Raw genomic sequence first — 15673 nt, forward strand, 5'->3', positions numbered from 1 at the left:
ACCACTTCAAGTGATACCACTAGACCCAAACATTGAAACCGCCTTAAAAGTCGTCAAACAGGGTAATCAACCGTGCGGATCCCCGTTACGAATACCGCAGTATTAGTTACGGCGGCACCAAACCCTTGCAGGTGATCCCACCATCGAAACACATTTTTGTTTCCCAACTTGCCCCTAATACTTCTGAGATTGATAACGCGGTTTACATCAAAGCCAAAACAAAAGCCGACATAAAGGTGGATATTACAAAATTAACATACTCATACACCAGGCATACTTCATCTTTCAAAATACCCGTGCAGATGTTCAAGACGATTTGTTCCGCCAGCTTTTGGCCAGAGAACATTTTTGCACAAGAACATCAGCCAAGTACGGTGAAGAAAAAAATAACCAAGCCTGTGGGTGTAAAAATCCCACATGTTACGGTAATTGAAAAACCTTCCACCCCATTCTCCACAGTTTCAAAAAACTAATGTCTTCACTAACACTTATCTATCAGAATACTAAAGAGTTGCTTAGTAAACTTCCCAAACTGTATTCTGATAGTTCTTCCTTTGCATCTCACAGTATAGTCTTATAGTCACATTATTGAAACTAGGTTAAAGTCGAAGAACTTAAGCTCCGAAGTTTGTCCAAGTTAGTACTCCACTTTTAGACGTGATAGAACTCTACGAAGGGGAGGAGGAGTGTTAATTTCTATAGACTCCAAATCCGCTTCTGAAGAGGTAAAATCACAAGAGTTTGGTGACTGGCAACACATGTCCGCTATTCGATTCGTTTCTGATCGTCTGTCTGATGGTGACCAGCTGGTCTAGGTGACTTAAATATCCCAGAATTTATGAGGTCTAATGTTGATAGTTTAATGTCTTTAAATCGCCCCACTTCCCTGCGAGCATGTTCCACATGTCTCTTTGGAAAATTAACTAAGTTAGAAATTCTTTAGGTCGGTTCTTTAGGTGTTTCATTTCTGATCCTGATGGAATAACTCTCCAGAAATTTTCCGCTTTCTAACCCTGAGAATCCATATCGCGCGGCTCCCACTGCATACATACAGTACAATTGACCGAGGGATGCTGCCGCGTAACGTACGGCTCTAATCGCGGGGATAGATCGGGTTAGTTTATATCGGATAGTTTAAGAGAAGAGTAGGAGTAAGATATCACGATGAAGAGTGTTGTACAGCTAAGGCGTTTAGTATAAGGGATTTAAAATTTTTAGTGGAGCAAAGTGACAAGATGTGGTAGAGACCATTGTAGTCCGAACATAATACCCTGAACCATCCCACTTTTGAGGTTTTAAGCGAAAACAATAGCTTAATTGACCTTAAGTCTACACTTAAATTTCAAAAAGTTAGTTTCTTTCCTAAGGCTGACTTTATGAAACTAAATAAATTAATTTAGGAATTTGATTGGTCCGATCCACTGGCATGTAAAGATATAAAAATTGCCTTACAAAAATTAAATTACACTTTGAATATATTTTTCGACGTTTGCGTGAAGTGAAAATGTCTGTTCGCTTCAACTAATCCACATTGGTATACAGGGCACTTATTAAATAAAGAACGTTATGAATAGACTTTTAAATAAACATAAATTACACAGGCCAACAGCAAAAAATCTCCACGCATAATTTCACCTACTCCATAACCTTTAAGCTCCCCTGAACCAAAGTACAGAACAAACATAGGTTCTATCGCCCACAGTTTCCGCTGTAGACCTAAGAGAAGAAATTGGTCACATTTTACCATATATTGAATTAGGTAGGCCGTGCAATGACGATGACCATCATTGTTTCTATCATCTGACCGATCTCTTTGCACAGTTTTTTCAAACAATGTATTCACCTAGCAGCAGTTCAGCGCAGCCTTACACTAAATGTTATACCCTCAAGCCCATGTATTCGCCAGGCCCTGTTGGAGTACCAGGCTGTGTTCTAAAGAACTGCGCCGAGGCACTGGGCAAACCGCTCCTAAATTCTTTAATCTATCGCTCGAAGTTTCAATCTTTCCCCTTATGTGGAAGGAATCCTTCATTATTCCGCTGCATAAAAAAGGGAAAAAATCCGACGCTGCTAATTATAGAGGCATCTCTAAATTGTCAGCAATTCCAAAGCTTTTTGAAAAACTTATCACTCCACATTTGCAACACCTATGTAGTTCAATAATAACTCCGTGCCAGCATGGCTTCATGAAGCGCCGCTCCACCACTACCAACTTATTGGAGCTAACATCTTTTATCACGGATGGCTTCCGGAATGGCTTACAAACAGAAGTCATTTACACTGACTTCAGTAAAGCATTTGACTCTGTTAACCATTCGCTTCTTAAAAGTAAACTCAGTCTTTTGGGATTTCCAACTAATCTTCTTATCTGGATTTCGAGAACTTATCTTTGAGAACCCATCGTGTCTTCTTTAAAGATGTTACCTCGCGTTTAGTCCGCGTCACATATGGGATTCCCCAAGGAAGCCATCTTGGACCCATACTTTTACACTGTTTATTAACGAATTGCCCCTTGCCTTAACTAATTCACTTGTAGTTATGTACGATTATGACGTTAAGCTATGTCTTCAGTATAAATACACAAGCGCCCAGTCTAGACTTCAATACGATTTGGATAAACTTCAAAATTGTTGTTTAGCAAATAACCTGAAGCTTAATGTATCGAAATGTAAACTCATGTCATCGATCTAGTCCTCACCAGGCTATGTACTTTCTCTATGGAAACGCCTTAGAACGATCAACTCAGGTTAAAGATCTGGGTGTCCTATTAGATTTGAAACATTAATTTACCGACCATTTATCCACCATGGGTAATAAAGCTATAGTATGCTTGGTTTTATTAAAAAATGGTCAAAAGAGTTTAATGATCCGTACATAATAAAATCGTACTATACATAAATGGTCAGTCCGATTCTGAAGTATGGATCGTGTATCTGGAGTCTTCCATATGGAGTACACCGAGAATACATAGAATCTGTACAAAAAAAATTTCCTGTCTTTCGCTCTTAGAGGACTTAATTGGGATGCAATACCTTCACCTTCGCTCTTATCATAGTAGACTTTTATTAATCAACTTACCATCACTAACAAACCGTAGAACGATGCTGGGTGTCATGTTTCTATATAATCTTATTTATGGTAATTTAGACATCCAGCATTTACTAACACGCTTATTTTTTAACGTTAGGAACGTTAGGTAGAAGGACTAAAAACTTTCGTCCTCTATTTCTTAGCGCCTTAGAGTATTCATTATTGGTGAACTATGAAATTGTATTATATATGTTTTTTATTATATTATTTTTTTAAATATTTAAGAATACTTTTTCTACATATTTAGAAATTCGATTAAGTGGCAGTAAAATGCTTCACGAAATTAAGAATTTATATATTTCCGGAAAAATAAAAATCATTGAAATTTGGGTTGTAAGTGAAACCGACTAAAATATACCCGTTTATACCTTAGTGCATAGATTTTTATTCATTCGTAGATATATATATAGGAAAAACATTTTACTGCTACCACTTAATTGTATTCCCTAACTAATATAAAATCTAAGCTGATATATTAAAAAATAAATCATATTTGCCTGACAAGTTACTAAAATTAAAAAATTTTAGCTGGCTTCAAACGCACACATATGAAACTGTGTATGTGAATGTGTGAGCACGCATACATATAAAGATCAATTTAACCGCGGAGCAACCTTCTTGATGGTGCGCCTCTCAGCGACTGAACAACTAAAAAAGTTCAATAAGATTATGAGCGAAGGAATGAGAGTAAGATACTACTAACAATCTTTTATAGTAAACGCCTTATCTGTGCAACACTCTTCCTCATGATATCTTCCTCCTACTCTTCTCTTAAAATTTTTCGGATCTATCCTCGCGATTCGAGCCGTACGTTATGCGGCTGCGTCCCTAAATCAGTTGGACGGGAGGTGGGCTGTACGTATGCAGTGGGAACCGCGCTTTGCCCCTTCAACCCAACAGGATCCATATTACTTAACGCTCGAGGTTTCAAGCAAAACAATTTCTTTCGTCGACCATAAGTGTGACAATTAAAATTCGCTGCTTCCATGAGGCTGACTTTAATATACTTAATAACTAAAATAATATATTTTATTGGTCCGCACTAATATAAATGTAGCCTTGGGGAAATTTTACAATACTTTAAAAATATTTTTTGACTCATGTGTGCCGTAAAAATACCCCTTTGAATCAAATTATCCGCTTTGATTAACAAGGCGCCTCACTAAGTTACAAATATTCAAAACGTCTGTTCTGACTGTAGTATTGCATTTTTAAAGCAGAATGTTATAGGAGTTATGTATATTCGTCGATGCCGACGCGTTTTGCTTAGGATCCGGAACAGTTTTATAACTTTGTAAACATTTTTTTTTCTCGGCTTACTTTAAAACGTTCATAATAAAAGGACTTGAAATGTGAGTCCTCTGTTCCTTAACCACTAGTTCAGTATCGTAGTTATGACCTACATAAACTTCGAAGGGTTTTATGTTCGAACTACAATGGCCTCTGCCGCATTATATCGCTTCTAACTTATTCTTAATTTCTGACTGGAGCACACAAATTCTTTTTTTTTTAAGCATTCTATCCAGGGAAATTGCGTGGAGTGAAAATGTCTGTTCGCTTCAACTAATCCACATTGGTATACAGGGCACTTATTAAATAAAGAACGTTATGAATAGACTTTTAAATAAACATAAATTACACAGGCCAACAGCAAAAAATCTCCACGCATAATTTCCCCTACTCCATAACCTTTAAGCTCCCCTGAACCAAAGTCCAGAACAAACATAGGTTCTATCGCCCACAGTTTCCGCTGTACACCTAAGAGAAGAAATTGGTCACATTTTACCATATATTGAATTAGGTAGGCCGTGCAATGACGATGACCATCATTGTTTCTATCATCTGACCGATCTCTTTGCACAGTTTTTTCAAACAATGTATTCACCTAGCAGCAGTTCAGCGCAGCCTTACACTAAATGTTATACCCTCAAGCCCATGTATTCGCCAGGCCCTGTTGGAGTACCAGGCTGTGTTCTAAAGAACTGCGCCGAGGCACTGGGCAAACCGCTCCTAAATTCTTTAATCTATCGCTCGAAGTTTCAATCTTTCCCCTTATGTGGAAGGAATCCTTCATTATTCCGCTGCATAAAAAAGGGAAAAAATCCGACGCTGCTAATTATAGAGGCATCTCTAAATTGTCAGCAATTCCAAAGCTTTTTGAAAAACTTATCACTCCACATTTGCAACACCTATGTAGTTCAATAATAACTCCGTGCCAGCATGGCTTCATGAAGCGCCGCTCCACCACTACCAACTTATTGGAGCTAACATCTTTTATCACGGATGGCTTCCGGAATGGCTTACAAACAGAAGTCATTTACACTGACTTCAGTAAAGCATTTGACTCTGTTAACCATTCGCTTCTTAAAAGTAAACTCAGTCTTTTGGGATTTCCAACTAATCTTCTTATCTGGATTTCGAGAACTTATCTTTGAGAACCCATCGTGTCTTCTTTAAAGATGTTACCTCGCGTTTAGTCCGCGTCACATATGGGATTCCCCAAGGAAGCCATCTTGGACCCATACTTTTACACTGTTTATTAACGAATTGCCCCTTGCCTTAACTAATTCACTTGTAGTTATGTACGATTATGACGTTAAGCTATGTCTTCAGTATAAATACACAAGCGCCCAGTCTAGACTTCAATACGATTTGGATAAACTTCAAAATTGTTGTTTAGCAAATAACCTGAAGCTTAATGTATCGAAATGTAAACTCATGTCATCGATCTAGTCCTCACCAGGCTATGTACTTTCTCTATGGAAACGCCTTAGAACGATCAACTCAGGTTAAAGATCTGGGTGTCCTATTAGATTTGAAACATTAATTTACCGACCATTTATCCACCATGGGTAATAAAGCTATAGTATGCTTGGTTTTATTAAAAAATGGTCAAAAGAGTTTAATGATCCGTACATAATAAAATCGTACTATACATAAATGGTCAGTCCGATTCTGAAGTATGGATCGTGTATCTGGAGTCTTCCATATGGAGTACACCGAGAATACATAGAATCTGTACAAAAAAAATTTCCTGTCTTTCGCTCTTAGAGGACTTAATTGGGATGCAATACCTTCACCTTCGCTCTTATCATAGTAGACTTTTATTAATCAACTTACCATCACTAACAAACCGTAGAACGATGCTGGGTGTCATGTTTCTATATAATCTTATTTATGGTAATTTAGACATCCAGCATTTACTAACACGCTTATTTTTTAACGTTAGGAACGTTAGGTAGAAGGACTAAAAACTTTCGTCCTCTATTTCTTAGCGCCTTAGAGTATTCATTATTGGTGAACTATGAAATTGTATTATATATGTTTTTTATTATATTATTTTTTTAAATATTTAAGAATACTTTTTCTACATATTTAGAAATTCGATTAAGTGGCAGTAAAATGCTTCACGAAATTAAGAATTTATATATTTCCGGAAAAATAAAAATCATTGAAATTTGGGTTGTAAGTGAAACCGACTAAAATATACCCTGTTTATACCTTAGTGTATAGATTTTTATTCATTCGTAGATATATATATAGGAAAAACATTTTACTGCTACCACTTAATTGTATTCCCTAACTAATATAAAATCTAAGCTGATATATTAAAAAATAAATCATATTTGCCTGACAAGTTACAAAAATTAAAAAATTTTAGCTGGCTTCAAACGCACACATATGAAACTGTGTATGTGAATGTGTGAGCACGCATACATATAAAGATCAATTTAACCGCGGAGCAACCTTCTTGATGGTGCGCCTCTCAGCGACTGAACAACTAAAAAAGTTCAATAAGATTATGAGCGAAGGAATGAGAGTAAGATACTACTAACAATCTTTTATAGTAAACGCCTTATCTGTGCAACACTCTTCCTCATGATATCTTCCTCCTACTCTTCTCTTAAAATTTTTCGGATCTATCCTCGCGATTCGAGCCGTACGTTATGCGGCTGCGTCCCTAAATCAGTTGGACGGGAGGTGGGCTGTACGTATGCAGTGGGAACCGCGCTTTGTCCCTTCAACCCAACAGGATCCATATTACTTAACGCTCGAGGTTTCAAGCAAAACAATTTCTTTCGTCGACCATAAGTGTGACAATTAAAATTCGCTGCTTCCATGAGGCTGACTTTAATATACTTAATAACTTAAATAATATATTTTATTGGTCCGCACTAATATAAATGTAGCCTTGGGGAAATTTTACAATACTTTAAAAATATTTTTTGACTCATGTGTGCCGTAAAAATACCCCTTTGAATCAAATTATCCGCTTTGATTAACAAGGCGCCTCACTAAGTTACAAATATTCAAAACGTCTGTTCTGGCTGTAGTATTGCATTTTTAAAGCAGAATGTTATAGGAGTTATGTATATTCGTCGATGCCGACGCGTTTTGCTTAGGATCCGGAACAGTTTTATAACTTTGTAAACATTTTTTTTTCTCGGCTTACTTCAAAACGTTCATAATAAAAGGACTTGAAATGTGAGTCCTCTGTTCCTTAACCACTAGTTCAGTATCGTAGTTATGAACTACATAAACTTCGAAGGGTTTTATGTTCGAACTACAATGGCCTCTGCCGCATTATATCGCTTCTAACTTATTCTTAATTTCTGACTGGAGCACACAAATTCTTTTTTTTTTTAAGCATTCTATCCAGGGAGAATTGGACAAAGATACCGACAATTACATATTTCAACCACCTTAGAAATCTCCAATGGACGCATTCGTAGGAGAAGCATACACCTGAAGACAGTAAACACATTCTGCCACTCTGTTGCCACAATTACAAAATTTATCCTAAGAGAAGTACATATATGAGAGCAACATGTATTGCGGCGCTCATTTACGTGCTATTGTTAATCATTAATGACAACACAATGGCAATAAACATATAATTATAAAAATAACAATTATAAAAATACAAAATCAAACACAACCAGGAAAAATTGTTGTGCATAACACCGTAAGTTCTTCTATTAGGAACGTTAAAATCGTATTAGTAGATGCTGCCTATCTACACCACCATTAATAAGATTATGTAGGAAAATGACAGCATACATTGTTCTACTATTTGTTTGCTATGATAAGATGGAAGGTCAAGATTTGCATCCCAGTTAAGTCCTCTAAGAGAAAATAGTAACAAATTCTCTTGTACAATATTTGGGACTCCAGAAGCATGACCCGTCCGCCAGTTATGTTACGCAAAAGGGGTCGAGCTTTTAGTTAGATAGAGGGTAGGTTAGATAGAAATAGGGGAAAATAACTTTGACCATCATTTAATAAAGCCAACCAAACCCTTAGCTTTTATAATCATTGAGGAGATATAGTGGAAAAATTAATTTTTTGTCATTTTTTTTATGTCATAGGAGAGAGCGGGACGGCGGGGAACGAAGCCGTCCACGGAAGCGCAGCTGTGTTGAGGGGGCAGGATGGTTTCCGAAGCAGAAAATAAACAGATTTTTGAGATTAGTTTTTCCATTATTGAGTGAATATAATTATTCAATTTTTTTTACAAAGAAATCCCGCCAATAGAAATGCGACGTGAATTGGAGAAAGGATTAACGGCGAGAACAGAGAAACGAAGGATTTACGGCAGAAAGCGAGATTTGCAAGGATTAACGGCGCCTCAGGCGCTATATGAGGAGGACCACTGGAGCGAATCGGGACCGAGTCTTCTAGGGAAGCTAGAAGAGGTGAAAGACCCCCTGTGGGTAAGTCCAACAGTCTGAAGTGCGGGATTTTGAGCGAGTGCACAAGGAAGTCAAGGAGCAAGTGGAAAAAGGATCATGGATCCGCGGTGAAACTGAAGCCCAAGGGTAAATCGAGTCGAGTTAGTTTATTGTCGATTCCTGACTGTTACGTCCAGGTGTGATCCTGTAAAGCGAGGGGTAGCCAGCTCGTGAACTCAAGCCCAACAGTAAAATCAAACAGGGACACCCCGGTCAAGTCAAGAGACTCCTGATCCAGGCTCTGGGGCGTACGCACAGCGTATCACCAGGAGTTAAAGAAGACGCGAAGCCAAATCTTCGGTCAGCCGTAGAACCTACGGAGCGTAGGCACGCAGGTGTTTGGGGGCGAACGCAACGGGGGGCGTGTTCTGTGGGGTAGGAAGGCCCTTCGTGCCCTGATCCGGCCGCCAGGCACCAAGAAAGCGTATCCTGGACACGGATTGGGTGCCAGCCACAGAGAAAGGTCAGACCCCGTAAGCCAAGGATAACGACGATCAACGGCAGTGGATCAACGGCGACGTCAACAACGGGAGCAGCGACAACAACGGGAGCGGATCAACGGCGACACCAAAGGAGGCGGAGCCGAAGTTTATATACCCTTGCAGTTGAGTCGCAGTCAGCTAGGTGGCGCCACGCATCTTATATTATTAGATATATAGCGGATCGTATATAATTGGCCGATCCTTATGAAATTTGGCATATCGAATTATTTTGCCCAAAGAGGAATCCATTGAAACTCCCATCCTTCTAACTTGAAAAACAACCAAGTTATGGCATTTCCGATCAATCAGTTATATGGCAGCTATGGGATATAGTCGGCCGATCCTTATGAAATTCGACAAATCAGATTGATTTTCCCAAGATAGAATCTGTACCAAATGCCATCTTTCTAACTTAAAAAACACCAAATCCAATTTCGATCGTTCTATGACAGCTATAGGATATAGTCGGCCGATTCCGGCCGTTGCGACTTATATACTGCCTTCAAAGGAAAGAAGGGTGTGTGCAAAGTTTCAACTCGATAGCTTTAAAACTGAGAGACTAGTTTGCGTAGAAACAGACAGACGGACATGCTCATATCGACTCAGGAGGTGATCCTGATCAAGAATATATATACTTAATAGGGTCGGAGATGTCTCCTTCACTGCGTTGCACACTTTTGACCAAAATTATAATACCCTCTGCAAGGGGATAAAAAAGGCAAAAAAAAAAAAAGTAGCCTTTAAAACCTGTAAAGTTTACAGTAAGTTTTTTCAGCATGCGTTCAGCAACATGTCGTAAATTCGAGCCACAATCAAGTGAAAAATTTTAAATTAGGTTTATGTTTTTATTCTGTATGAGCGGCTGTATTTTCTCTCTTAGTTTTTTAGATTAAATAGACTAGACTAATCTAGACCTAAATTCAATTCAAATCATGTTTGGTAACAATTCATAGAATCTCTAAATTCCTCAAATTTTCTTTTATACATGTGCATCTTATAAGTGTAATTTACCAGAAAATGATAAAATTTTGTTGCAATGGAAAGATTGATCTGAAAAAAAAAGCAACTTGTGACTCGCGTATCAGAGTGAAAGCTTACGTAAGCACAATTTTTCTTTAAATGCGAGCCGTATAAGTGAAGAACGATCTGTGTTGAACGCTACGTATGAATCAAGGAGAAATGACGAAGGAAAACAACAAGAAATCATATTGAATGCAGCAAGATGAAAAGGCGCGAGTGGACATAATTCTGTCGATCTGCCGACCTACCTACATCGGACGTTTTCAGAACTAAAAATTTGTGAAGAAGGTAAAACAAAAAAATACAAGAAAGGAAAGCTAACTTTGGTCGGAGCCGAAGTTTATATACCCTAGCAGTTGAGTCGCAGTCCGCTTGGTGGCGCCACGCATCTTATATTATTAGATATATAGCGGATCGTATATCGAATTATTTTGCCCAAAGAGGAATCCATTGAAACTCCCATCCTTCTAACTTGAAAAACAACGAAGTTATGGCATTTCCGAGCAATCAGTTATATGGCAGCTATAGGATATAGACGGCCGATCTTATGAAATTTGGAAGATCGTATACGTGTGCCCAAATTAGAATCCATAGAAAGTCCCATCCTTCTAACTTAAAAAACACCAATGTTATGGCATTTCCGATCAATCAGTTATATGGCAGCTATGGGATATAGTCGACCGATCCCGGTCCCGTTCCGACTTATATACTTCCTTCAAGGAAAAAAAGGATGTTTCAACTCGATAGCTCCAAAACTGAGAGACTAGTTTGCGTAGAAACCGACAGACAGACGGACAGACAGACAGACGGACATGCTCATATCGACTCAGGAGGTGATCCTGATCAAGAATATATATACTTTATAGGGTCGGAGATGTCTCCTTCACTGCGTTGCACTCTTTTGACCAAAATTATAATACCCTCTGCAGGGGTATAAAAATGTTCCCACAAATATTTTCCACTTTAGGCGGAATAGGCTGTTTCGGAGCTGAATATAATTAATTAATTATCGAGCGGAAAATATTTCTGTTGCTTCGTGGTGATATAATTGTTTAGTATATTGTTAAATACATGAAAGATAATGCAAAAAAAAAAATAATTCTTCTTTAAGAAACTTTAAGAAACTTTAAGAAACTTAGTGTTAATACATAAAATATTTTCAACCAATCTTGTTTGACCATTACTGATTTATAATCATAGTTATATATTTTTAACTCCGACTAAGTATATTTCTGTCAATTTGAGTATATTATACGAACGTACTTTGGGTCTCATAATCTTCTTCAGCACCATGTGTAAAGCTACTTCTAACCATAACGCCACTTTTATGTTCATCAAGTTGTTTGTGAAGCAGATGCACCTCAGACAGTAGTTTCTGTTTTTCATCACTAAATTTTTTAAGTCTATCATCTGAAACAGATACAACATTTACATAAAACCACATAATAAAAGAGAAAAATATTACCTAAAGAACCTTGAACCGACGCTAAAACATTTGCGTTTTCAACACTAACAAGAGCTCGTTTAGCGTCACTGCCATCCGAATTTTCAATTGCTACAATTATAAGACCATGTTCTGATATTAAATGGTCACGTTCATTTAACTGCCCTTGGACCAAGTTTAACTCTAGAGTTGTGCGGTCCAGGTTTCGTTTAATCAAATTACAGTCGCGTAATTTTTCCTTGAATTCGCGTTGCAATTGAACATAAGACTCTTGTATTATTTCACATTTGTCCTTTAGCAGTTTAACTTCAAAGACTTGCGATGCACGGTCATTTTCTAACTGCGCATTTGTTATCATGGCTTTCCTAAAGCGCTCTTCAACGTCCTAAAATTTAAAATTATTAGAAGATGGAATAACCCAAAACAAGAAAGGAAAGTTTAACTTCGGACGGAGCCGAAGGTGATATACCCTTGCAGTTATGAAGCAGATTATATAATTTTATATATATCAGATCGTATTTCACTATCAAATCCATTTTCTAATAAAAATTTATAATACAGACCCAAGCATCCTTAAAAATAGCAAGGTTGTGCCATTTCCGATCGTTCGTTATCGTTCGGCCGATCCTTATTATATTTGGCAGATCGGATTAGATTGCCCAAAATTGAATCCATAGAAAGTCCCATCATTCTAGCTTAAAAAATACCAAAGATATGCCAATTCCGATCGTTCTATGATAACTGTAGGATATTTTCGGCCGATCCTTATAAAACTTTGTAGATAAGATCTTTTGACCAAATACAAATTTTAAAAACACCAAAGTTATGGCATTTGCGATCAATTAGTTATATGGCAGCATAGGATACAGTTGACCGATCCCAGCCGTTCAGACTTCTATACTGTCTGCAAAAAAAAAGAAGGATGTGTGCAAAGTTGCAACTAGATAGCTTTAAAACAGAGAGATTATTTTGCGTAGAAAAAGACAGATAGATAGACAGACGGACATGCTCATATCGACTCAGGAGGTGATCCTGATCAAGAATATATATACTTTATAGGTTCGGAGATTTCTTCTTCACTGCGTTTCACACTTTCAACCAAAATTTTAAAAACTTCTGCAAGGGTATAAAAATACTTCTTACTTTAAGCTCGTTTTTGAAGTCGCGAAAACTTCTACCGTCCTCTTCCAAAGAGTCCTCACTACTACGACGAGATGCTGAAGTACGGGTGGCATTAAGTAAACCACCGTATATAAGCCGTGGAGAATTATTCGAATGGGTATCTATGACAATATTTCCTCCGCTTATGTTTTGTAAATCAAACACCCGGTCAGCATTGAGTTCCTGTTCCTTTTGTTGACGCTCCAGTTCTCTCATGCGTATTTCACGGGCTTCAGCACGTGCCTGCCGGCGCGCTGCAAGACGGGCCTCGGCCTACATTAAATTAATTTGTATAATTTTAATATGGCAGTGAAAACGTTTACATCTATATAAAGAAAATTTGAACTTGATAAGTCAGTCTTATATTCAATTTTATTCATAATAATGATGTTATTCTTTTTGTTGGCACCTACGGCCAAGCCCTATGAGCCATTGCTATGACCTACGGGCCAATGCATGATTCAGAAAGCAAATTCATTACATTCTTAGCTTGCTGCTCTCGTAAGGAGGACCACCAGCAGGATTCCCTTATTAGAATATCCTCAGTGTGCTGCATTCGCCACAGGGACTCGTAGCAAGCATTCGTAGCAGAGGCCAGCCATCCGTATCAGGACCTCAGGACCTACTTCTCATCCCGCACCTCTGCCTTCATCATGGCCTCACTGAGTCGCTCTTGGTAACTGGAATGTTCACTACAAATTTCATGTTGATATCTGACGTAATACGATTTTTATTGAATTTTTCTGCTTAGATTAACCAAATTTTACACAGTGCCACGGTTACTATATCTGTCTGTAAGCGAACTAACCTCTCAGTTTTTGACTATCTCCAGGCTATCTATCGACTTTAAGGGGTTAGGGGGTGGGTTAAGGGGTGGGATTGCGCGGCCAAAAAATTAACTATTTTCAAACAATTTTTTTTTATATAATGAATGAAAAATGTTATTTACTTTTAAGTTTCTTAAATATATTTGAAGAAGAATTTCTGAAATTTTCAGAAAGAAATATTAAACAGTCAGCCATTGAGACGTCTTTTCCCATAACCCTTTGGAAAAAAGGTGCTTTCGAGTTGACAGCACAATTCCTGACAGAATCATCTAAAATGATAAAACTAAATATTTTCCTTTAGTAAAGACCTAAAACTAGAAACTGAACGAAGGGAAAAAAAAAGTGAAAATTTGGGATTTTTGGGACACCTTTTTGCAAATAAATTAAAATTTTGGTGAAAATTTTTGAACATTTTTTTTTTAAATAGTTTTTATCAACGAAAAAAAATCCTTCGTTCAAGGACTAGATAATCATATCTCGTAGGCCTGTGCAAAATTTTATCAAGATCGGTTGAGTAGTTTCCGAGAAATCTTGACAACCGACTTCGAAAACACAGTTTTGAGAAAACCCCGCTTAAAGTTTGCGCTCTGCCTATACCTGACCTCGAGCGTCCACCTTTTCAGGACTGTATCTCTGAAACGTTTATTCGAATCGACTTGAAAATTTGGGAGAATATACTCAAGATTTTGTAGAATTTTATAAAAAAAACTTTTAAAAAATCAATTTTTTTAAGGGGGCATGCGCACTTGTAACTTTCAAAAACTCGATTTTTTTTTGCATTTTCTTAATATATATATTAATATTATATATTAACTAGCTGACCCGGCAGACTTCGCACTGCCAGCTGTTGTTTTTTTCTTCTTTTCTTAACAAAACTTCTTTTGTGACTTTTTCTTGAAACTTCTTTTGTGATAAAATTTAAAATTTTTCAAACTTAAAAATATTATCTGATACAGTAAGAACTGAAGATAGCTAAAGTAAAGTTTCGTGGAGCTGACCAAATAAATTAAAATACAGTACTAATTACAATTTGTGACTCTGAAATTTTTTCGCGATCGCGATTCACTTTTGTTTAATTTCGAAACGCGACATTAGATCCCCCAAAGCGCACGCGACGAATAATTTGATTGGATTTGAACTTTGTGGAGCGGGAAAAAATTTAAAATTTACCCTTTTTCGTTAGAAACACACCTAAATTGCTTTAAATTATAATCACATTGACTGATTATAATTTAATATGAACTGTATTGAATAGCAATAGATAAATAATAATCATTTTTAATCCCAGAAACTAAAGAGCGTAAAGGAGCTGGTGGTGGGACCATTTGTGGCAATTTTATTTTGCCTTTAGCACAACATAATCCAGTAAATTCACCAGTGTACTTTAAGGGGGGGTTTGGGTCTGAGCGAGCAAAAAAAGACACATTTTCATGTTTTTTTTTTAAGGATCTGGTAAACATCTATTTATTTAAGCTATTTTTAGATTGAAGTAAAACATTTGAAGAATGTTTTGTAAAATTTTCAGAAAAAAATAATAAGAACTACGGCAATGGCGACCATTATTAGAAGGCTCCTCGAAAAAAAGTTGCATTGCGGTGCCCCTCATATATCGGTTGTAGATTATCCGAAATCAAAAAATCAAAGTTCTTTCGTTAGATAGACATTTTTCCCAGGTATCCCTGGGAGGGTTTTTAGAAGTTCCGATTTTTAAATTTTTGGGAACACTTTGAAGTGAAAAACGTGATTTTTGAGGAAAAATTCGGCTAATTTGTTATTTAAAAAATAGAAATTTTAACAAATTTGGAAAAAACTCTCCAGGGATACCTGGTCAATTATGTTGGCAAGAAGTGGTAAAAATTTCAAAACGATCGATTCAGTAGTTTTGAAGTTATGATGGGCACCGACTTTGAAAAAGTG

At 37.2% G+C, this 15673-nt stretch overlaps 1 protein-coding gene across 3 annotated transcripts in view; it reads right to left on the bottom strand.

Moving 5' to 3' along the window:
- The window catches only part of LOC6500189 (leucine-rich repeat flightless-interacting protein 2), a 41888-nt gene that overhangs the window by 7475 nt on the left and 18740 nt on the right, over nucleotides 1-15673 (bottom strand). For all 3 annotated transcript variants that reach the window (XM_014904226.3, XM_014904225.3, XM_001966630.4), the window contains exons 3-5: nucleotides 12912-13202; nucleotides 11790-12153; nucleotides 11588-11734 (exon numbers count right to left, since the gene is read on the bottom strand). In XM_014904226.3, the coding sequence (XP_014759712.1) occupies nucleotides 11588-11734; nucleotides 11790-12153; nucleotides 12912-13202 (802 nt within the window). The remainder of the gene's footprint in view (nucleotides 1-11587; nucleotides 11735-11789; nucleotides 12154-12911; nucleotides 13203-15673) is intronic.

This window comes from Drosophila ananassae, chromosome XR (assembly GCF_017639315.1).
Source record: "Drosophila ananassae strain 14024-0371.13 chromosome XR, ASM1763931v2, whole genome shotgun sequence".
Lineage (NCBI taxonomy): Eukaryota > Metazoa > Arthropoda > Insecta > Diptera > Drosophilidae > Drosophila > Drosophila ananassae.